We start from the raw sequence: 21802 nt of genomic DNA on the forward strand, positions 1-21802 counted from the left end.
ATTCCTATGTGCTGCATACTGCACGCTTGCATGTCTTGATCTGTGTGGCTGGTTGATTTCAACTGCTGGTTGTATTAAGTGTGCAGTTAGATCTAGAAGGAAAGGGAAGTGCTGTGTATACTGGTGTACACTAGCAGGGGTGGCTGAATTTGGGGAGTGTGCAGTGGGTTAATTTATTTTCAAAGTGTGTGGTAATTGAAAGCTTGTAGGAGAAGGGGGGAAAAAAGAACAAAAAAAGAAAAAAAGGGTAGGGGGTGGGGTGTTTCTCTCCTGCCTGAGCCAGCAGTGGGTGTGGTTAGTTAATTGCTAACCTAACACACCTGGTGGGTGTCCCTATTTAAACAGAGGTTGCTCACGAATCCTGAGCTTGCGTGTCCTGATCTGCGTGACTGGTTGATTTGAAGTGCAGGTTGTATTAAGTGTGCAGTTAGATCTAGAAGGAGTTTGAACTAGGAAGGGGTTAAACATGGTATAGTGTATTGAAGTACAGTTTATTGTTAGTACTTATAAACTTCATAGTTGCTACAATGAGCAGGATTGAAAATGCCACTCAGTGCACATCTTGCCACATGTATGTGCACTTGGAGCAGCTGTTCCAAGGAGCATACCGCTGTGAGAAGTGTGAGCAGGTGATCTCTTTAGAGTCAGAGATTGCTGATCTGAAGAGGAAACTTGCAATATTGAGGGACATTGACAATCTTGAACGGGGTTTAATCCTCCCTGAGCAGGCCCTTGCTTCGACTAGTGGTGCAGATAGATGGTGGCGCTGTTAGTGAGGAGCAGGTAAGTAGCTGGGTAACAGTTAGGTGAAGCAGGGGCAATAGGGAGAGGCAGGCCAGTTCTGAGCTGACCCATCCCAAAAGATATTGGGAGTGTCAGGGCAGAAGTGGCAAGGCTGGCGGAGACTAATTCCTCTTGCAGAGAAAAAATAGAAACAGCAGCGCACTGCCTCTAGCAGCCAGGGGAATAGTTCCTCCAGCACAGAGGGGACTCAGGATGCTCAGATACAAAAAAAAATTGTGGTGATGGTAGGGGACTCTATTATTAGGAAGGTAGATAGGGCAATTTGTTGCCGTGACCGCATGAACCGAACAGATTGTTGCCTCCCGGGTACTCGGGCTCAGTACATTGTGAATCGGATAGACAGATTGTTGGGGGGTTGGGGGGGCATTGATTGATCCGGCGGTCTTGGTACATGTTGGCACCAATGACAAAGTTAGAGAAAGATGGGGGGGTCCTTAAGGTTGGAGGAAAGGAGATTTCACTGGTAACAAAGTAAGGGCTGCTAAGGGCAGTTAAAATGTGGAATTCATTACCCATGGAGACTGTGATAGCAGATACAATAGATTTGTTAAAGAAAAGGTTGGACATCTTTTTAGAAAGGAAAGGTACAGGTATATACCAAATAAGTATACATGGGAAGGATGATGATCCAGGGATTAATCCGATTGCCAATTCTTGGAGTCAGGGGGGAATTTTTCCCCCCCTTATGAGATATCATTGGATGATATGTCACTGGGGTTTTTGTTTGCCTTCCTCTGGATCAATATACTGTAAGTACGGATATAGGATAAAGTATCTGTCGTCTATTTTTAGCAAAGATTGAACTTGACGTACACTTCTTTTTTCAAACTAATCTACGATGTAACTATGTAACTGTAACATTTAATAGGATTTTTGTTTGAAACTGTACATCTGGGAAAGATGTGTTCTCTCCAGCATTGCACTGCTTTTGCCTTGATAGATAGTCCCTTTAATGTTCTTAACACTACTGTAGCTCCATTAAAACAACTATTAATGTGGGACTCTTCCATAATGTACAGGGGGATTTATTTGCAGCTGATTGCCGTGTTAATTATATTTAGAGACCCTGAGGGTTATTTATTGAGGTCACCCAGCTGTAAAACTGGGACAAGCAATTGAACCAAATGTATTAAAGAAAACTATACTCATTGAAACCAATGGGACTTGCTAATATGCTCAATCTATTGTAGTGTTTTTGCACCATTTATTACAACTGGAAGATTTTAATACATGGCCCCCTCTGTTTGACCTCTTGGGTTTTTCATTTCACAATGAATGACATTTTAGAAGACGTACTTCAGTATTAGGTAATACATATTTTATTTGGAAATGTATTTTTTGACAAAAAGGAAGAGAAACCATTGAGAGTTTATCATGTGTATAGGTTCAGCTTGACTGATAAGGATGTAGGAGACGTTATTGTTCCCGATATCGCAAGGTAAGGCATTAAATCACACAAGTTGTTGTAACTAGTGCTCCATTTCCATAAATGGTGATTCGGCAAATTGCATGATAAAACTTATGTTATGTAATGTGTTATCGAGAGATAACGGCAGCAATAAGGTCTGCTACATCTGTAAGCCCCATTGAAAGTAATGTATTTAATTATACAGTAGATTATTAATATGGTGCCTCACCTGTAAATACGCAAAAAAATAAAAAGCAACTCTTCACTCTTGGAATCGGAAGATGTTACTGGCTAGTTGGTTTAATAAATCTTTTGCTTTAATCTTCCATCCTGGAAATCTGGATGTCCACAGGCTTGGATGTTTATATTAATGCCCATATGTATTGAGGCAAAAATTGTGCAGTTCTCGTGCAAAATAACTTTATGTGTATCAAAGACAAAATCCTATTAAAATCGATAGGATTTTGTCTTTGGTACATCCATCTGGAGCAATGTTTTCCCCCTAAAACTGCACCACTTTTGCCTTCATACATATGCCCCTAAGTGTGTTCCTAACTTATTTCAAGCGTCTATAGGGTCTTGCAATAAAACATTGGTTTCATTATTCATAGGGATCAGTTTTATTCTAACATGAGGTAAATATTTAAAATTAACAGGGGATGCAATGCAAGCCTCTAATTCTTTACTTACTTAGAATCATTATTCTGCATCTAATATCAGGCATAAAGAAACAAATCTAAATTTGGGAAATTTACTCCAACTTTGTCTTTGGTCAAACAATTTCCAACTATTTATAGTAAATCTGGAAAAAATATTTTTGGGAAGATTGGATGACTTGGATTTGGGGGGGAGGATTAGTTGAGCAACAGGGATTGTGGGAGGGGGACCAGTTGAAAGAAGGGGTGAGAGAGAGGGGGATCGATTGAGCGAAGGGGCAGGCGGAATTGTTTGAGCAAAGGGATGGGAGGGATCATTTTAGCGTAGTGGTGGGATGGGAATAGGTGGAAGGAAGGTGTGAGCGGCAGGGAGGAGGTGATTGGCTGAGCAAAGGGCTGGGTGGGAGGATTAGTTTAAGTGAAGGAAGGGTGGGCAGGTAGGGAATCAGTTGAGCTATGATTCAAGCAGGAGGGAGGTGGAATCAGTTAAGCAATGGGGCAGACGGGGATCAGTTGAGTGAAGCGGTGGGTAGGAGGGGGAATCCTTTGAGTGAAGAGGTGGATGGGGGGGATCAGTTGAGCAAAGGATTGGGAGGGAAGAAAATAGACCTGATTGAGCAAAAGGGGATGGAAAGGACCTAGTTGAGCAAGAAGGGTCTGGCTGGGTGAAGGGTGGGAGGGAGATGGGGGATCATTTGAGCGAAGGGACAGCCAGGAGCAAAGGGGGATTGGTTGCGCAATGGGGCGAGCAGGTGGGAGGTTGATCAGTGGAGTGAAGGGGTGGGCGGGAAAGAGGGGGTAATTGATTGAGTGAAGGGGTGGGCAGATGGGAGTGGAGATTGGATAAGCAAAGGTGCTGGTGGGACAGAAAGGGGATCAGTTGAGCAAAGGAGCATATAGGAGGGGAGACAAGTTGAAAAAAGGGGGAATGTGATGGAGGGAGTTGATCGGTTGAGCGAAGGGGTGGGAGGGAGAGGAAAACAGTGTAGTGAAGAGGTGGGATGGAGGGGGGATTGGTTAAGTGAAGTAGCATTCATGAGGGAGGGGGGATTGGATGAACGAGGGGATTGAGCTGGGGGGGTGATCGGTTGAGTGAAGGGCGGCAGAGAAAGAAGGAGGGATTGACTGAGCAAAGAGGTGGGTAGGAGATTGGGAAGGGCTCTTTTATGTACCATAATGGTTAACCTCTTTAGTGCTAGAGGAAATTTTAAATATCAATGGAGCCAAATTCATATTTAACTCTGCAATTCCCTGTCCCACTATATAAAGGTTCCCTAATGCTTACTTCTTCATGGAAGATTGCTATCTTCCCCTTCCCGTTCACTACATCTAACACCCAAACCAAGCGAGTGGCATGTCTATTACGTACTGTAGGAATGTGACAAGTACCCACAAACCGTAATCAAACCAAACCCTTTACCCAACATGTATGATTCTATTCTTCCATTGTTTCCCTTTATGTAGTAAGCTAGACGTGTTAACATTGTATGTATTACTGTATGTTATTTTTCTATTGTATCCCATCTATTGTACAGTATTGTATAATACTATAATAATGGTTGTTTTACACTGATACTAATTGTCTCCAGTTCATACATTACTGTTTTAATGAGATTTTCCTTTGATGTTTATTGTAAAAAAAAAAGAAATTGCCCCAGAATTGGCCCACTTTTACCTTGATACATAGACCCCATATTGTGTAAGTGGCAGAGAGTGACATCCAACTATTAAAGGATAAAGAGACCTCTGAGGTTTCAAACTTTTATACAAGCTCTTACAGCTAGGAAAAAGTATGTGTTGATCCAGTAAAAGGTGTCCCCCCGCTGCAAGGGAATCTGCACTTACCCAGGAACAGTGAGGCTAGGAGAACTTTACACTACAACATTGGCTGATGAAATACACAATAATCACAACCTACAGATAAGTCAATGCAACGAAATCAATACAAACACAATATAATGGTTTTAAAAGCATTTTATTGAAGAGTGAACCAATAGAGGGGAAGTAGCTTAAAAGTGCAACTGTCCCATTTTCACTATTCTTTTCTGTCCCATGCTCAGTTTATCTGTACTTGGAAACCAGGACAGAGGAAACTGCAGCAAGGAATTTGTCCCAGGCAGCTTGGGCAGCCGGAGTGAAGTCAGCGGGGAAGCGGATAGCCAGGACCACCTGAATGCAGTGAGACAGCAGCTGCACGAGACACAAATGTACATGTTGAAGTTATGCAGGAGACACATTGAAAATGCATTGATAATTATTTTTTCTCACATAATGCTTCTAATCAAAGCCAGTATTAGAAATTATCACATGTTCTAATGCTGCAAATGTTTTTTTATGTAAATGTGACTACTATACTGTATTTCCAATAATTATTTAAATATTAAGTTCATGCCAAAAAAGTAGATTTGTGACACCTTTTAGAGAACCACCATGAGATTATATCACACAGGCCTACAACCTACAATGAATCTTCAATTCTCTAGGACCACTTTAAGCTATACTGAACCACAGAAAAATAAACTGTTTACATATTTTTTTAAACTATAATAGACTAACTGAATTTAATCCTATATATAATGATCAAACTGCACCAAATATTTAGGCAGGTTACGCAGGTCTCCCAGTCATACAGATATAACTATGTGAGGGGAAATGATTACACTATTACACTGTTGAATATGTTGACAAAGCCGTTTTAGGCACAGAAAGTTGGATATGTCACTTACTTTGAAGTTCCCAGGGTCAACTCTCAGTTTGTATGCATGCAGGTCACTGAGTGCAGACAGGACCTGATCAAGGTTGTCCAAGTGCTTGGCAGCATTTCCAATGGCATTTACAACCTTTCCTCCATGAGAACGGAGATCAGGGGAATCATGGCTCAGCTTAAAGTGGCTGAAGTAAGTCTTGGTCTGGGGGAAGCTCAGGAACATCCTACAAAACAGAAATGGGACATTAGTGCCATCTTCTCAGAAGAATCCAGATGCTGTTAAAATAGTTATTTGTGATTGTACAAGGGTAAATTAAGGTAACGTGGGGTGGCTGACCTTCTGGTATTTCCCCATGAATTTAAACTACAGTTAATAAATTACATTGAATTACATTGAATGAATAAATGAAATGTTTTTGATGGTATTACATACAGCTACTTACTCACTTACAGAAGAGGAGGTTGTGCTGCAATATAAAAATCTATTTGTGTAATGGAGAGATTCCCTGACTAATAACACCTTTATCTTCAGCATGATGTCAATAAGGGTGATGTGTTAAAGTAAAGTTTTTCTCAGATGGGCCAAATAATAAAAACTTTTAACCTATATAATGTAATACAACATCCATGATATGTCAAATAAAATTTTGGTTGATACATATTAAATTAATTATGTGCTAACTATATAAATCCGCTTTTAAGGGATACACAAGTTCAAATTGGCACAATTTAGTAAAAAGCAGTTACTGTACATCTGGGGCTTATGTATCAAGGCAAAAGTGGTACAATTCTGGGGCAAAACAGTTGCTCCAAATGTATCAAGGAAAAATATACTATTGAGTTCAATGGGACTCACTCCCCCCCCGTCCACACCCCCAAATGTCCCACGTTTTCCTTTGCACATATGCCCCAATGTATATTTGATGCTAAGATAGTGGTCAAGAGGGTGTTTTATCAAAATCCCCCAGCTATAAACTTAGAGCAAAAAACAGCCCAAAATAAATACTAGCACTATTAATCATAAGGCTGTATTGATCATTTCTCCCTTCTGCAGCACGGGAGCAACAAATAACACCAAGAAATGGAGCAATAAATAGTGTAAGAAAATAACGGTGTGATGCATCATAAGGCTCCATTCACCCAGTAACTCAGCTGCAGAACCGAGCAAATACATAGTACCTGTTTTATCCAATGAATCCCATTGCTTTTATTGGATGGACCCTTCAATCTCTCTTTTACAGCCACGAAGTTTGATAAAGAGCTGTCAAAGTTTCCTGGCTACAAAGTGGGGAGCAAATAGCGCCCGCGTTATCCCAGCCGTGTAACATTAATGTTTCTTTCTGTGATACATCTGGTGCTATTTCTCTCCCACATTTATTTTATTACGTTTCGGGCAAGAACATTATAAATGATGCCAACAAGGTAGACTAATAATGCAAAGAAAAAAGCTGTTATGTAATTAAATACACAAGTAAATATTGTACTGTATTGTATTGTATGTCTTTATTTATATAGCCCATTAATGTACATAGCGCTTCACAGTAGTATTACACGTGGTAATCAAATAAATAACAGATAACATAAATAACAGAGCATGGTAATAAGTGCTTTAGACATAAAAGTAACATTAAGGAAGAGGAGTCCCTGCCCCGAGGAGCTTACAGTCTAATTAATAAAATAAATAATAAATATAATAATATATATTTTTGATTCAGTGGCATATACTCTGCATTTAAATCAGTTCCGGACCAAAGCTTCATACATACAGTAGTGTCCTGTGTATATACTCATACCATATGCCCGCCTGTGTATATACTCATACCATATGCCCCCCTGTGTATATACTCATACGATATGCCCCCCTGTGTATATACTCATACCATATGCCCCCCTGTCTATATACCCATACCATATGCACCCCTGTGTATATACCCATACCATATGCCCCCTGTGTATATACTCATACCATATGCCCCCCTGTGTAGATACTCATACCATATGCCCCCCTGTGTATATACTCATACCATATGCCCCCCTGTGTATATACTCATACCATATACCCCCCTGTGTATATACTCATACCATATGCCCCCCCTGTGTGTATACTCATACCATATGCCCCCCTGTGTGTATACTCATACCATTGCCCCCCTGTGTGTATACTCCTATCATATGCCCCCTGTGTATATACTCATACCATATGCCCCCTGTGTATATACTCATACCATATGCCCCCTGTGTATATACTCATACCATACTGTATGTCCCCCTGTGTAGATACTCATACCATATGCCCCCGTCTATATACCCATACCATATGCCCCCCTGTGTATATACTCATACCTTATGCCCCCTGTGTATATACTCATATCATATGCCCCCCTGTGTATATACTCATACCATATGCCCCCTGTGTGTATACTCATACCATATGCCCCCCTGTGTATATACTCATACCATATGCCCCCCTGTGTATATACTCATACCATAAGCCCCCCTGTGTATATACTCATACCATATGCCCCCCTGTGTATATACTCATGCCATATGCCCCCCTGTGTATATACCCATACCATATGCCCCCTGTGTATATATTCATACCATATCCCCCCTGTGTATATACCCATACCATATGCCCCCCTGTGTATATACTCAGACCATATGCCCCCCTATGTATATACTCATAACATATGACCCCCTGTGTGTATACTCATACCATATGCCCCCCTGTGTATATACTCATGCCATATGCCCCCCTGTGTATATACCCATACCATATGCCCCCTGTGTATATACTCATACCATATCCCCCCTGTGTATATACCCATACCATATGCCCCCCTGTGTATACTCAGACCATATGCCCCCCTGTGTATACTCAGACCATATGCCCTCTCTGTGTATATACTCATATCATATGCCCCCTGTGTATATACTCATACCATATGCCCCCCTGTGTGTATACTCATACCATATGCCCCCCTGTGTGTATACTCATACCATATGCCCCCCTGTGTATATACTCATGCCATATGCCCCCCTGTGTATATACCCATACCATATGCCCCCTGTGTATATACTCATACCATATCCCCCCTGTGTATATACCCATACCATATGCCCCCCTGTGTATACTCAGACCATATGCCCCCTCTGTGTATATACTCATACCATATGCCCCCCTGTGTATATACTCATACCATATGCCCCCCTGTGTGTATACTCATACCATATGCCCCCCTGTGTATATACTCATACCATATGCCCCCCTGTGTGTATACTCATACCATATGCCCCCCTGTGTATATACTCATACCATATGCCCCCCTGTGTATATACTCATACCATATGCCTCCCTGTGTATATACTCATACCATATGCCCCCAGTGTGTATACTCATACCATATGCCCCCCTGTGTATATACTCATACCATATGCCCCCCTGTGTATATACTCATACCATATGCCCCCCTGTGTATATACTCATACCATATGCCCCCCTGTGTATCTACTCATACCATATGCCCCCCTGTGTATATACTCATACCATATGCCCCCCTGTGTGTATACTCATACCATATGCCCCCCTGTGTATATACTCATACCATATGTCCCCCTGTGTATATACTCATACCATATGCCTCCCTGTGTATATACTCATACCATATGCCCCCCTGTGTATATACTCATACCATATGCCCCCCTGTGTATATACTCATACCATATGCCCCCCTGTGTATATACTGTACTCATACCATATGTCCCCCTGTGTATATACTCATACCATATGCCTCCCTGTGTATATACTCATACCATATGCCCCCCTGTGTATATACTCATACCATATGCCCCCCTGTGTATATACTCATACCATATGCCCCCCTGTGTATATACTCATACCATATGCCCCCCTGTGTATATATTCATACCATATGCCCCCATGTGTATATACTCATACCATATGCCCCCCTGTGTATATACTCATACCATATGCCCCCTGTGTATATACTCATACCATATGCCTCCCTGTGTATATACTCATACCATATGCCCCCTGTGTATATACTCATACCATATGCCCCCTGTGTATATACTCATACCATATGCCCCCCTGTGTGTATACTCATACCATATGCCCCCCTGTGTATATACTCATACCATATGCCCCCCTGTGTATATACTCATTCCATATGCCCCCCTGTGTGTATACTCATACCATATGCCCCCCTGTGTATATACTCATACCATATGCCCCCCTGTGTATATACTCATACCATATGCCATGTTAGTTACAGTTTCCACAAATGAATTATAATGAAGTTCACTATGAAATGATAAAATATCAATCAAAAAAGATTGAATGGACCCATTAATATTACCTTTCCAAGGCATCTGCTCCAATCTCATCAGCGTGGCCAGACACCTTCCCCCAAATGGAGACAATTGCTGCCTTCTCAGCCTCAGAGAAAGTCATGTTGGCCGGTTGGATGGTTGGACGGTTGGATGGTTGGACGGTTGGATCAGGTGTACTGCGGCTGAACTGGACAGTCCCTACTGTTTGCTCATTTGGGCCCCACTTTTAAAGAGAAAGAAGTCAGCAAAAATACCTTTCCATTGGCTACTTTTTGGGTTGCACCCAAGTGCTTATCATGTGAAACAAAAACATAATGTCAGGAGATCTATACTGCCTGATATATTTACCATGTGTATCTCCGCATACAGTCACTGCAACATGTAAGTGACAGCACATATTTTTTCCTGACTGCATACATTGTCATCAATATCTACTGATAAGGGAATGGCCCTGACTCATCAATAAAAAGGCATGTTTTTAAACTTAATTTATTGGTAAAGACTCTTCTGGAAATAGTCATCACAAATTGAATCAGAAGACTTTATTTGAAAAATGTTTACTGAGACATTTATGTTTTATTTATAATCTTGCTTTAAAATGTTTGAAATGTGGTCAGATTCACCTTGCAGATAATTAGTGAGACAAACACCATAAATATATGTTTATTATTGAAAAATACAAGTAAGAATTGGGCATATGTATCAAGGCAAAAGAGGAGCAATTCAGGGGTGAAAACAATGATCCAGATATATATATAAGAAAATGTTGATTTCAATGTGATTTTCTTTCTTTTATACATCGGGGCCACTGTACTGTACTAAGCATCACACATTGCTTCAAATGCTTCAAATTGGCACAGACAAATCTCTTTAAATAGCTCTTGTTTGTGCCTATATATTAATCTGAAATGTTTTAATCCTCAGCATTAGCAGCAAAAAAATAATAATTCTGATCAGTTTGGCATAAACTCTTCAGTCTGTTAATAGTGAGTGTAGAATGAAATTACTATGTAGTAATCAAAATTGTATTTGACGCAGCACAATGTATCATTATATAAGTTAACAGAATGTATTATTTTCACAGTATGACTGGCTATTATAAATAATATTACACTAATCATTTATATCAAATAATACTAGTTATAAATTTAAAAAAATATACAGAATTCTGTTTTAACTTTAACTTGGGGGAATCCTTGATGGTGAAGGATTTAGGAGTTCTTGTAGACAGCAGGCTTAGCAATAGTGCCCAAAGTCATGCAGTAGCTGCAAAGACAAACAAGATCTTATCTTGCATTAAATGGGCAATGGATAGCAAGGAAGTAAACATAATTATGCCCCTTTACAAAGCATTAGTAAGACCACACCTTGAATATGCAGTAGAATTTTTGGCACCACTCCTTAGAAATTGCATTCTGGAACTAGAGAGAATGCAGAGAAGAGCCACCAAATTAATAAAGGGGATGGACATTCTAACTTATGAGGAGAGGCTAGCTAAATTAGATTTATTTACATTAGAAAAGAGGCGTCTAAGAGGGAATATGATAACTATATACAAATATATTCGGGGACAGTACAGGGAACTTTCAAAATAACTATTCATCCCAAGGGCAGTACACAGGACTCAGGGGCATTCCTTAAGGTTGGAGGAAAGGAGATTTCACCAGCAACAAAGTAAGGGCAGCTATGGGCAGTTAAAATGTGGGATTCATTAGCATGGAGACTGTGATGGCAGATGCAATAGATTTGTTAAAAAAAAGGTTGGACATCTTTTTAGATAGGAAAGGTATACAGGGATATACCAAATAAGTAAACATGGGAAGGATGTTGATCCAGGGAGTAATCTGATTGCCAATTCTTGGAGTCAGGAAGGAATTAATTTTTCCCCTTATGAGATATCATTGGATGATATGACTCAGGGGTTTTTTGTTTGCTTCCTCTGGATCAATAAGTAAGTATAGAAATAGGATAAAGTATCTGTTGTCTAAATTTAGCATAGGTTAAACTTGATGGATGTACGAATTTTTTCAACCTCTCCTACTATGTAACTGTGTAACTGTTTAACTTAAATTGTAATTAGGTAATTAACATGACGTGATGCGTCAAACTTCATTTCAAACAGAAAACTATGCATCATATGTATAAAAGCATATAACAACCTTTACACATAGGATGCATAGTTTATGAAAGTTTGTATTTTTTATTAAAACTAAAATTTTGATGCACAATTTTCTTTCAAATAAGATGTTAGTACATCGGCCCAATAGATAGATAACCCTGTATGAATGTAAAGAAATAAAATGTAGTGGGATATATGTGGCAATGAAAAAGTGGCTCAAATCGGGAAAAACAACTGTACCCAATGTATTAAAAAAAAATAACAATTCCCATCAAATAAACAGGATTTTTTCTTTCATACGTGATATCTGATGCAGTTTGTCTTGCACATGACAAACTTCCACCACTTTTACCTCTATACAGAGGGGGTACTTACAAACTTTTCATGCTGCCCTATGCTGACGTGATTTAACAACATGCTCCTCTGAGAGGTGAGAACTCGATGGATAGGAGTCAGGACAAAACTGGGTAAAACTTCTGCAACAAGATACAGTATCATCATATACACACCCCTGAGGAAGGAAGCCGCGTCTTCCGAAACGCGTAGGGTGGTCCCACGTATACACTGCCTCACTATCTGCTGAGTCCCCCGCTGACCCTTCTTGGATAATCCCCCCCTCCCGAGCCGAGCGCGAACGAATCTGCTGTTACCATCCCCGCAGTACTGCGGGCCAGGGATTTGGTGAATCTGCTGTTACCATCCCCGCAGTACTGCGGGCCAGGGATTTGGTGAATCTGCTGTTACCATCCCCGTAGTACAGCGGGCCAGGGATTTGGTGAATCTGCTGTTACCATCCCCGCAGTACTGCGGGCCAGGGATTTGGTGAATCTGCTGTTACCATCCCCGTAGTACTGCGGGCCAGGGATTTGGCGAATCTGCTGTTACCATCCCCGCAGTACTGCGGGCCAGGGATTTGGTGAATCTGCTGTTACCATCCCCGCAGTACTGCGGGCCAGGGATTTGGTGAATCTGCTGTTACCATCCCCGCAGTACTGCGGGCCAGGGATTTGGTGAATCTGCTGTTACCATCCCCGTAGTACAGCGGGCCAGGGATTTGGTGAATCTGCTGTTACCATCCCCGCAGTACTGCGGGCCAGGGATTTGGTGAATCTGCTGTTACCATCCCCGCAGTACTGCGGGCCAGGGATTTGGCGAATCTGCAGCTGGCGGTCCACAGTAGCCTTTCTCCTGCACACGTGCAACAAGCAGCGGAAGTAGGATATCCAAAGCCGCAGAGGTCTGTCCCAGCGTGGGCAGGGTTGTTGCTCCACCTCGAGTCGACGCCAATACCAACACGCTGTCGATGCCAGTGAGGAGCGCACGGAGCTGATTGGCCACAGATGAGAGGGGACACTCTCTGATTATCCACTGCCAGCTGTCTACCATCTTCTGGTAAGCGGGTACTTCAGCTACAGCAGGATTATACTTGTGGGACCCTTACCACTCACATTAATTTTTAATTGTGTTTATTAACTGTATTGATTTATTGTGTTATATTAAATGTGTTTTATTTAACTATATTAGTCATCTGTTTGCTCTCAGCATTTATTGTTTGTGTTTGTCCAATTGTGTTCACATTATTAGGTGTTAAACAGGGCAGTGGATATTCACAGTTGAGTGCAAATAGCCGCACGGCTATTCGCACTCAGTAGAAAATAAAATGGAACAAAATAAACATCCCAGCCAGGAATCGAACCCTGGTCCACTATGCTAATGGCCTGGAGCATAACCACTGAGCTATAAGACTTTATGATGCTTTGCTCGTGAATAAAGGCATAAAAACCTACTGACATAACAGTGTTCATAGCCGCACGGCTATTCGCACTGTGTAGAAAATAAAATGGAAAAAAAAAAAGACAGAACACTCTCCTATTGACATTCTGTACCCGCTGCATCTGTAATCAGCGCGGCTTTAGGCTGAGTCCCCAGTCAGCACTGTGACACGCGCCCGGCGGGGGGGGGGGGGGGCGGCGCATGCACAGCGCTAGTCCGCGATCTGCGGTCTGAGGGGAGAGAGAAAGTTTGTGACGGGAGGGGGTGTGGCGGTAGGTTTGCGGGGGCGTGGCCATGACGTCCCACGGCTGGCTCGCCCTCATTGGCTGAACCGCCGGCGGGGGCGTGTCCACGCCTCTGTCACAAATGCCAATCTCAAACTCTCAAAGCCTGAGAGGGAGCGTGGCGTGCTGGCACACGAGCGCTGCGCCCTGCTCGGCCGTGCAATTTGTGGCTAGGTGCACGCTCATCTGGGGGCGCGGCCACAACGGCACTGAGCTGGTTCGCCCTCATTAGGTGAACCGCTTACGTGACGCGCTTGGAGGCGGCAAATTCAATTTTGCTTGCTCTGCAAGCGTCTCAAGCCCCGATGCTCACCCTGGCCAGAAACATAAGGCCTCGGCCAGGGTTCCGGCTAGCGTGCGGAGGCGCCCTGAGGCTCAGGGAAAGCGGGTGCTTTCCCTGGCCTTAGACAGCGCGCCGTCCAGGGGTGCGTCGGGGGCATGTCGGCGGGCGGGCCAGTGACGTCACAGAGCTGGTTCGCCCTCATTCGGCGAACCGCTCACGTGACCGGACCTGCGCGCCAGCAAGCGGGGAAATGTAAAATTTCCCTAAGACCTACGCTTCCGCAAGCGCGCAGAAGCGTAGGCGAGCCCCTACTAAAGCCGCTCTCATTGCGGCTGTAGGGGCTCAGTGCCGAGCGGAAGCGCGCCTCCGCCCGCAAGCACTAAACATGGACGCGGCCTTATGCATAATGATGTATACCAATTATAAACCGAGTTACGATATATGTGCTGTACACCATTGATCTTAATCAGGGCCGCCAACAGCGGGGGAGAAAGGGTACTGGCGTCCCTGGCCCCGTGGGTCACGCGCGGCCGGGCGCCTGTTCATTAAAAAAAATAAGAAATCACTGCAAAAAAAATCGCGGTGTCTTCCTGTGGTAGCGCCGGAAGTAGTCTGTGTTAAGCTTCCGGCACGCCGGCGTCAGAGGGAGCCCTGTTTCGCGTGGGACCTGCATTGCGAGACATGTGCTTCATGGCCGGTGTCAACTGCTCTGACCCCCCGCCCCCCATCGGGCCAGCATCAGCCCCACCCCCGCAGCACACTGGTGCGCGCGTGAGCAGTGGCGTGATGCCTGCAGCGAGGCTGGCGGCAACTGCTGTGACCAGCCACCGGGCCCCCCGCTGCACTGCCACACCCCCCCCCCCTCTGCACCGCCACCCCTCCCCCTGCATGACTGGGCTGTCCCGTCAACGCCCCACAGCCGCTAGACAACCCACGCCGCCGCGGGAAACCCCCGTGGGTTATTTTTTTTATATTTATTTTAAACACCCCCAAAAATCAGACTTACCAGCAGGGGGGGGGGGTGCGGCGTGAGGGTGCTTGTGGGTGTTGGCGGTGGTACTGGGGGTGGGGGAACAATGCTGCGGGTGGGGGGCGGCAGTACGGGGGTTTCCCGCGGCTGCGTGGGTTGTCTAGCGGCTGCGGGGGGTGACGGGACAGCCCTGTCATGCGGGGGGAGGGGTGGCGGTGCAGCGGGGGGGCCAGTGGCTGGTCACAGCAGTTCCCGCCAGCCCCGCTGCAGGGATCACGCCACTGCTTACGCGCACACCAGTGTGCTGCGGTTGTGGGGCTGATGCTGGCCCGATGGGGGGGGTCAGAGCAGTTGACACCGGCCATGAAGCACCTGTCTCGCGATGCAGGTCCCACGTGAAACAACATGTTTAGTGCTTGCGGGCAGAGGCGCGCTTCTGCTCGGCACTGAGCCCCTACAGCCGCAATGAGAGCGGCTTTAGTAGGGGCTCGCCTACGCTTCTGCGCGCTTGCGGAAGCGTAGGTCTTAGGGAAATTTTACATTTCCCCGCTTGCTGGCACGCAGGTCCGGTCACGTGAGCGGTTCGCCGAAGTAGGGCGAACCAGCTCCGTGACGTCACTGGCCCGCCCGCCGACATGCCCCCGACGCACCCCCGGACGGCGCGCTGTCTAAGGCCAGGGAAAGCACCCGCTTTCCCTGAGCCTCAGCGCGCCTCCGCACGCTAGCAGGAACCCTGGCCGAGGCCTTATGTTTCTGGCCAGGGTGAGCATCGGGGCTTGAGACGCTTGCAGAGCAAGCAAAATTGAATTTGCCGCCTCCAAGCGCGTCACGTAAGCGGTTCACCTAATGAGGGCGAACCAGCTCAGTGCCGTTGTGGCCGCGCCCCCAGATGAGCGCGCACCTAGCCACAAATTGCACGGCCGAGCAGGGCGCAGCGCTCGTGTGCCAGCACGCCCCGCTCCCTCTCAGGCTTTGAGAGTTTGAGATTGGCATTTGTGACGGAGGCGTGACCATGCCCCCGCCGGCGGTTCAGCCAATGAGGGCGAACCAGCCGCGGGACGTCATGGCCACGCCCCCACAAACCTACCGCCACACCCCCTCCCGTCACAAACTTTCTCTCTCCCCTCAGACCGCAGATCGCGGACTAGCGCTGTGCATGCGCCACCCCCCCCGCCGGGCACGTGTCACAGTGCTGACTGGGGACTCGGCCTAAAGCCGCGCTGATTACAGATGCAGGGGGTACAGAATGTCAATAGGAGAGTGTTCTGTCTTTTTTTTTCCATTTTATTTTCTACACAGTGCGAATAGCCGTGCGGCTATGAACACTGTAATGTCAGTAGATTTTTATGCCTTTATTCACGAGCAAAGCATCAGAAAGTTTTATAGCTCAGTGGTTATGCTCCAGGCCATTAGCAGAGTGGACAAGGGTTCGATTCCTGGCTGGGATGTTTATTTTTTTCCATTTTATTTTTTTCCATTTTATTTTCTACTGAGTGCGAATAGCCGTGCGGCTATTTGCACTCAACTGTGAATATCCACTGCCGTTAAACAGTATTACACTATGTATTTCTATTTATTTTCATTTCATGTTTGATCACCTACACGTGGAGTATCCTATCAGATCAGCCAGCATCATCACTTCTTTTTGTATATATCCTTTATATATGTATGTATTTTATGTACGCCGAGCTCCAGAGATAAAATATTCCTTCAAGATACAGTATGATGAACTCTCTAGATGCAACGCATTGAAAAGCAATGTTTTCCAGCCCTTCTGGCAGCGATTAGTAAAGTTACATATACAGTATGTTACTATACGCTGCATAGCATCTGTACTACTTCTGTTCTCCTGTTCCAACAACAGTGTGTACGTGACTAGGTGGCATGTTATATTAAGCGTGCAGCTTATCGCCAACACTCAAGATTTTGAGCAACTCAGCAGGATCAATGTGCCACTAGCACTGATGCTATTGTAGCGATATACTATTGCAGCACTGAGTGCTGGAGATAGATAATGCACTAAGCCTATTTACAGGGCAGTGGAGTGATTTTCCTATTATAGGAGGTAGCATTAGCTACTCACCATTCTGTTAGTAGTGATTAACAGGAATACTCATCTTGCTGCTAAGTAATATTTTAAATTACGGATCCTTCTGTATACAATTCAGCAATATAACTAATAAAACTATCAATGATGAGACAAACACTGAACAACAGAAAGTAATCGGCCCGATTACACTCTTTTTATCTCATTACAAACCCAATTAATGAGCATTCTTCCTGTCAAAGCCACTTTTTTAAAAGAAGCCATTCCAGCTTCTTAACTAAACTGACAACAGTGGTTCATTGGGCACGTTTGCTACAAGGAATATCCTGGAATTGGGAATCCTTTTGAACACGTTGTAGCTTCACAAGCAGCAAAACTATCACAGAGGAAATAGATATTTAGCAACAAGTACTGTAGGATCCTCCTGTTCTAAAAACCTGATTACCTTTCTGTTCTTTAAGTGCTAGTCCTATGAGGATTGACCTATATAGAACTAATTGTAAAAAATAACCAATATAAAGGTAACAGTTTAACAAAGTTTTCATTTTAACTGAGGAAATAACCAATAGATTTCCCAGTACTAATAGATTACTACTAATTATCAATTGATTCTCCAGTACTAACATACTACTGTTACTGATGAAACCGTTGGTTCAGGAAGATGAGGTAGGGTGTATTTAACCGGACCCGCTCAGAAACATCTTGACACATTGGGACATTTATTTTCTAATGCATCTTTTCTGGTTTTTCCCTTCTTCTTTTTTAACCCCATACAAAATGTACAACTAAAAGAAAAGCCATCAAATAAACCCCCATCATGATAAGGTAAATTATGTAGGAAACCAAGTAGCTCTCACAATAATTAGGGCCTAATCTCCAAATAATACATTTTAATAGTTAAAGTCAACATTGCATCCAAGTAAATCTTTGATACAGTTACTCACTTTGTGCCAGAATTTCCAAATCCCACGTGTGTTATTGCAGAATTTGGCACACGCATTTTGAGCTTTGTTGATTGACAGTTAAAGTTGTAGCGGTTGCATTACCCCGAATCAGAGCGTGATGAATCTGCGCACGTGTGTAACACACTCACATTGGAATCTTCATCCAATGTCCTCACTCTGTTAATTCCTTTCATACAGGAATATGAATTTATCGGATCTGGAATATCTGAAGACCAGAGAGTCCAATATTTTCTTTTCTTTATCCCAATACGCTAGTTATTAAATTGGTGGAGTATTTACTCAGTTTAGAAAGTTCTATACATTTTCCAAAATGTCAAATTAGGCAAAAAAAAAATTCAACTCTTCACTCTTGGATCTCAGAAGATGTTACTTGCTATTGGGTTTAATAAATCTTTTAGACAGAAATAAAGAGAGCTCCCTATTGTGTCGCACTAGAAGAACACCCCTATTCGGGCTTAAAATTTAAATTGTTATTAACACATTGAATTAAAATATATATGTGTAGTGGAGTGAGCACAAAACATGAACCACAGTAAAATAATTTAAAACAAATTAAAACGAGGAGAGGTGTCGGTGTGCTAGAACAGAGCGCTAATTATTGGTGTTAAAAATCCGCTGTTGACTCAATTGATTAGATCGCAATTATACAATTGAATTAATTGCGATTACAGCTGATTTTCTAAGTATCCCAAAGCGTCTGAGAAAAAGATCCTAAATGAAACAAAAAGCCCTACCGCATGGGAAGGGTTAATGAGTGAGTGAGAATAACTAATTCTGATAATGTGCGAGGTACACACCAACCACCTAGGGGTACTCCCCCCCCCCCTTCTTTGTTAATAAATCTTTTGCCATAATCCTCCATTCTGGAAACCTGGATGTACACATTTTGATAAATATTTAGAGGCTTTTATGTTTACATTAAAGCCCTGCTGTCCGGCCTTCCTGCCTCTCACCTGTCTCCCCTACAATCTATCCTAAACGCTGCTGCCAGAATCACTCTACTCTCTCCGAGATCTGTCTCAGCATCTCCCCTCATGAAATCCCTCTCCTGGCTTCCGATCAAATCCCGCATCTCACACTCTATTCTTCTCCTCACTTTTAAAGCTTTACACTCTTCTGCCCCTCCTTACATCTCAGCCCTAATTTCTCGGTATGCACCATCCAGACTCTTGCGTTCTTCTCAAGGATGTCTTCTTTCTACCCCCTTTGTATCTAAAGCCCTCTCCCGCCTTAAACCTTTTTCACTGACTGCCCCACACCTCTGGAATGCCCTTCCCCTCAGTACCCGACTAGCACCCTCTCTATCCACCTTTAAGACCCACCTTAAGACACACTTGCTTAAAGAAGCATATGAATAGCACTGTGGATATTCTAAACACGATACATAATGCTTGGCCCCCTGCAGACGCACTTACCAGAACTCCCTCCTACTGTCTCTGTACGTTCTCCCTACCTACCAATTAGACTGTAAGCTCCTCGGGGCAGGGACTCCTCTTCCGAAATGTTACTTTTATGTCTAAAGCACTTATTCCCATGATCTGTTATTTATATTATCTGTTATTTATTTGATTACCACATGTATTACTACTGTGAAGCGCTACTGTATGTACACTAATGGCGCTATATAAATAAAGACATACAATACAATATGTATTGAGGACAAATTGTGCAATTCTCATATAAAAAACCCACCCAGGTGTATCAAAAACTAAATCCCAGAGAAATTATTTTTTCTCTGATACATCTGGAGCAATGTTTTTGACCCAGAACGGCACCACTTTTGCCTGGATACATATGCCTGGAAGTGTCTCCCCTAACTTATTTCACGTGTTTTTAGGGTCTTGCAATAAAACATTGGTTTGATTATTGATAGGGAGCAGTTTAATTCTAACATACAGGACGGTAAATATTTAATAGTAACAGGAGAAACAATGCAAGCCTTTAATTCTTTACATACACAAGAATCATTATCCAGCATCTAATACAAAGGGAAACGAAATACATGTAAATTTGGGAAATTCACTCCAACTTTCTCTTTGGTGAAAAAATGTACAACTATTTATAGTAAATATAGAAAACATTTTTTAGTGAAGATTGTATGACTTGTATTTGGGAGGGGGGATCGGTTGGGCAAAGGACCAAGCGGGTGGGAGGCTGGTTGAGAGGGTATGAGAGAGGGGGGTCAGTTAAGCAAAAGGGTGGGAGGGAAAATGGGGATCGCTTGAGCGATGAAGCTGTCAGTAGACGGGGAATTTGGGATGGATGGGGGATCAGTTAAGCATAGGGGTGGGTGGGAGGTGGGTTCATTGAGCGAAGGGGTTGGTGGGATCGGTTGAGTGAAGCAGCAGGGAGATCAGTTGAGGGAAGGGGTAGGAGGGAGAGGGGGATAGGTTGAGGAAAGTGGCAAGTGGAAGTGAGGAGGGGATCGGTTAAGCAAAGAACGGGCTGGAGGTAGTGATCAGTTGAGGAAGGGGTGGTAGGGAGCAGATCGGTTAATAATGTGGTGGGTAGGTGAATCGGTTTAAGTGATGGGGTAGGTGAGTTTGAGGGGGATTGGTTTAGCAAAGAGACAAGTGGGAGGATTTATTAAGCAATGGGGTAAGAGGGAGTGGGGTCAGTTGAGCAAAGGTATGGGGGGGAGGGTGATCCTTTGAGCACAGGAGGGGGGATTGGTGGAGCATAGCGGGGTGCTGCAAGCAGAGGAGGACAGTTTAAGCACAGGGGTGAGCTGAAGGAGGGGGGTGGATCAGTTAAACAAAGGAATGGTGTAACATGGTCGATTCTCTGCCTGATCGCTATGTATTAGACTGTGTACCCTATTATATAGCTGTTGAGCCCAGTAGCAATCAGGTTAATCTCAGCCTGAGAGCCGTCTGACTATATTAACCAGGTTTCATCTGGCTCGTTAGAGGGCTTTAAAAGCCTGGAACTCACAGTATTCTGGTTCTGTGTAAATCGGGGATACACACTCCCTCGGGAGGAGAAATGAAACCCTGACAAATGGTCTGTTTGGTTGGATAATTTTACTCCCTATGAGACCGCTGGACTTGAATCCCCGTTTTCCTGAAAGAACTTCAACAGTCTATAAGACTGTATACCCAATGGAGGGCTACTCTGCCAACCATGCTGCAAAGGCCCTTATGTTTCCCTGAGGGCATAGTCCAAGCCCGGGACTAAAGATTGAGTCTTTTGGCAAAGGGGAAAGCCCTGTTCGTGACTTTTTATTTTGATTGTTCTAATATGCTGAAAGTAAGCTCTTTTACGTTTCCTGTTTTGAGGCAGTGAATAAAATCCTACCCTCAGATAACCCATGTGTCGTTGCAACCTCCCTGCAACATTATGGAACTAGAGAGGGTGCAGAGACGAGACAACAAATGAATAAAGGGGATGGACAATCTAACTTATGAGGAGAGGGTAGCTAAATTAGATTTAT

General features: G+C 43.8%; 2 protein-coding genes across 3 annotated transcripts in view; one reads left to right on the forward strand and one right to left on the reverse strand.

Annotated features, from left to right (window-relative positions):
* Window positions 1–4897: 4897 nt before the first annotated feature.
* On the reverse strand, window positions 4898–10146 carry LOC142462941 (hemoglobin subunit alpha-5-like). Its single transcript, XM_075565156.1, has 3 exons — window positions 9955–10146; window positions 5595–5799; window positions 4898–5058 (listed from the first exon to the last, which is right to left on the reverse strand). The coding sequence occupies exons 1-3, from the start codon at window positions 10047–10049 to the stop codon at window positions 4930–4932; spliced, it is 429 nt and encodes a 142-aa protein (XP_075421271.1). The 5' UTR covers window positions 10050–10146; the 3' UTR covers window positions 4898–4929.
* A 2784-nt stretch (window positions 10147–12930) lies between these two features.
* The window catches only part of LOC142462942 (hemoglobin subunit alpha-5-like), a 30462-nt gene continuing 21590 nt past the window's right edge, over window positions 12931–21802 (forward strand). Inside the window, exon 1 of one of the 2 annotated variants that reach the window (XM_075565158.1) lies at window positions 12931–13439. The gene's annotated coding sequence lies outside the window, so the exon portion shown is untranslated. The remainder of the gene's footprint in view (window positions 13440–21802) is intronic. The other variant, XM_075565157.1, reaches the window with a different exon arrangement.

This window comes from Ascaphus truei, chromosome 11 (genome assembly GCF_040206685.1).
Source record: "Ascaphus truei isolate aAscTru1 chromosome 11, aAscTru1.hap1, whole genome shotgun sequence".
Taxonomy (NCBI): domain Eukaryota; kingdom Metazoa; phylum Chordata; class Amphibia; order Anura; family Ascaphidae; genus Ascaphus; species Ascaphus truei.